The 2,500-nt window shown below is 75.4% G+C and overlaps 1 protein-coding gene across 1 annotated transcript in view; it reads right to left on the reverse strand.

Annotated features, from left to right (window-relative positions):
- Positions 1 to 166: 166 nt before the first annotated feature.
- The window catches only part of LOC127464349 (collagen alpha-1(III) chain-like), a gene marked incomplete at its 3' end in the record, with an annotated part of 5,889 nt that continues 3,555 nt past the window's right edge, over positions 167 to 2,500 (reverse strand). The window contains exons 4-6 of the mRNA XM_051774658.1: positions 2,284 to 2,421; positions 465 to 2,230; positions 167 to 260 (exon numbers count right to left, since the gene is read on the reverse strand). Of these exons, the coding sequence (XP_051630618.1) occupies positions 167 to 260; positions 465 to 2,230; positions 2,284 to 2,421 (1,998 nt within the window). The remainder of the gene's footprint in view (positions 261 to 464; positions 2,231 to 2,283; positions 2,422 to 2,500) is intronic.

Here is a 2,500-nt window from a genome sequence, read left to right on the forward strand (position 1 = left end):
CCGGCGGGTAGACCTGTTGTCCGTGCTCGGCGGGTAGACCTGTTGTCCCGGTTTTTGGGGTCGACCCGTTTCCCCAGTCGAGCGGGGCCGAGCGGCCTCGTGCCCCGCCGGATGCTGGCGAGCATCAGGTCTACCCGGTTCCGGGGCTGGCGAGCATCAGGTCTACCCGGTTCCGGGACCGGCCGATCCGGCCGCCGCGGCCGCAGACGCCGGCCTGCGCCCCGCCGGCGTCCCGGCTCCGGGCCACCAGGTCTACCCGGCTCCGGCGGGACTTAGGCGCCTGGCGGCATTTTCGGGGTAGACGTGTTGTCGCGGCCGGCCCCGGAAGTCGGCCAAGGGGTCGCTGTCGGGCGCCGCCTCCAGTTAGGTCGAGGTGAGAGGCGGCCTGCTCTCGCGCGCCTCCCCGCTGAGGAGCCTCGAGCCGCTTTGGCGACCCGGCCGGGCCAGGACGCGTCTGTCCGTACTATGGGCAGGGGTTGTCTAGCAGCGCGGGTTCCGAGGGCCCCTTTTCTTCCGCGTCTGCTGCCGAGCGCGGCCTTCGGCGCGTGCCACGGGCCGGCCAACCCCACGAGCGGCAGGAAGGCCGGCGAGAAAGCCGCGGGGCACTCGGCCGGCTTCCTGGGGCGGGTCCGATGACGGGAAAGGAAGACGAGAGCCGAGCGCGAAAGCGCAGCCAAGGGAGTTGCGGGACTGGGACGGCCGAGGGGGGCCCGCGGGGGCCCAGCAGCGTCCAGCCCGAGCCGGTGGCGGCTGCCGGCTCCCCGAGGGCCCCGGGCGAAGGCGGTGGTGTGCGAGGGCGGCGAGGCGTCGTCGTCTCGTCCTTCCCATGCGCCGGCCCTAAGCCGGCGCCCGTCGTGCGGTGGCGGCGGGCATTGTTGCGGGCAGTTGGCGGCCGGGGCTGGAAGGGTGGAGCCCGCGTGGGCTTCTTTTGCCCGGCCGCCTCCCGAGAGCCCCGAAGATGGTCCGGGCCTGGGTGGCGGCGCCCTGTCCTCGGCTGACGGCGGCAGCGGTGCCGGCGGCGTGCCGGGGACTGGCGGTGGGCGTGCGGCCTTGCCTGGGCCCGGTCGGTTGCCGGAGGGGCTCGGTGACGGGACTGCCCGTTGTCGGGCGAGGCGGCGCTTCCCTGGGCGCGCCTCGCCTCTTTTGTTCGTCCCCCCTTCCTCGGCCCTAAGCCGGGGACCCGCCCAGCGGGCCGAAGGCGGCGGCGCCAGCCGGCCAGGGTGTGGCCGGCGGCCGCGCCGGCAGAGCGAGAACCCGACAGAGTTGCCCGGAGCCCCGGAGAGAGACGCACGATGGCCGTTGGCGGGCGAGGCGGCGGCGCCTCGCCCCTTCCTCCTCTCCGGCCGGCACCAGAGCCACGGCGGCCGGGCGGCCCGTGCGGTCGGGCCTGCCCCGCCGACCTGGCTGCCGGAGGGCTGGGTTCCGCGGAGGTCTGCCGCCCGGGGGCCGGGTTGCGGGCGAAGTGGGGGCGCCCTCCCGGCCCTTTATTTTTTTTTTTTTTTCTTCTGGCGGCCTTAAGCCGCAGCACGCTGAGCGCGCCGGGGAAGAAGAGAGAGAAAGAGAGAGCGCGAAGGCGGCCCGGCAGTGGCCGGCGGCCGCCGAGGCGCGAGCCCGTGGGCAGGGAGAGGGGAGCGAGGGGCGCGGGCCCCGCCCCGAACCCCGGGCGGCCGTGGCTAGCACGGCGAGTGAGAGGCGCGCGTGCTTTTTTCGGGGACCTTTTGGTTTTTCTCCCCGTCGCCGTCCCCCGGCCTTTCCGGGGGAAGCCGACGGCCGCGAGGCGGGCGAAAGCCGGTGGCCCCGCGGTGCGGTCGGTGGCGTTTTCGCACGCCGGAGGTGCCGCCGGGGCGAGCGGGGGCCGTCCGCGGCCCACGCCTCCGAGCCGGTGGCACCGCTCTGCGGAGGCGGCCGTGGGCCCGGCAGGGCCGGAAGCGCGGGTTGTCCGGAGCCGGGCGTCCGGCGGCACCCGCCTCCTGCCGGGCCGGGAGAGCCGTGGAGAAAGTATACCGCGTGCGGGCCGCCGGCGTCGGCGGCCTCGGGCGGCACGGGCCGTCCTCCGCGGGGTTGGCAGGCTGAGCGAGAGTGGCCGTGGGGCCGTTCCCCGAGCGACGATGGATGAGGCTTTTCGGGAGGCGTGGGAGAGGGCCCCCGGCGGGCCGGCGCTCCTCCGTGGCCGGCCGAGTGGCGCGGCGGAGGCCGGTGTTCGGGCCGGGCGGTCTCCTTTGCCCGTGGGCTTCCCGTGGCAGACGAGGTGTCGCCCCTCCCGCCGGGGAGGGGCTTCTTTACCGTGCCGGGCTTTGTGACGGCCGCGCGGCCCCGCGAGCCTTTCAGGTGTCCTTGGGAACAGGCGAGGTGCCGGTGCCGGCCCGGCTCCGGGTGGCGCCCGTGGGTGCCGGCCGCGAGCAGCGCCGGGCGGCGGTGCGGCTGGAGCCGCGACGGCGAGCCAGAGAGAAAGACGAGAGAGAGAAAAAGGGGAGAGAAAAGGCTCGGGGGAAGCGCCCCC

The sequence above is a fragment of the Manacus candei genome, unplaced genomic scaffold (genome assembly GCF_025592945.1).
Source record: "Manacus candei isolate 608988 ecotype Guabito, Panama unplaced genomic scaffold, ASM2559294v1 h1tg000211l, whole genome shotgun sequence".
In the NCBI taxonomy this organism is placed as follows: Eukaryota; Metazoa; Chordata; class Aves; order Passeriformes; family Pipridae; genus Manacus; species Manacus candei.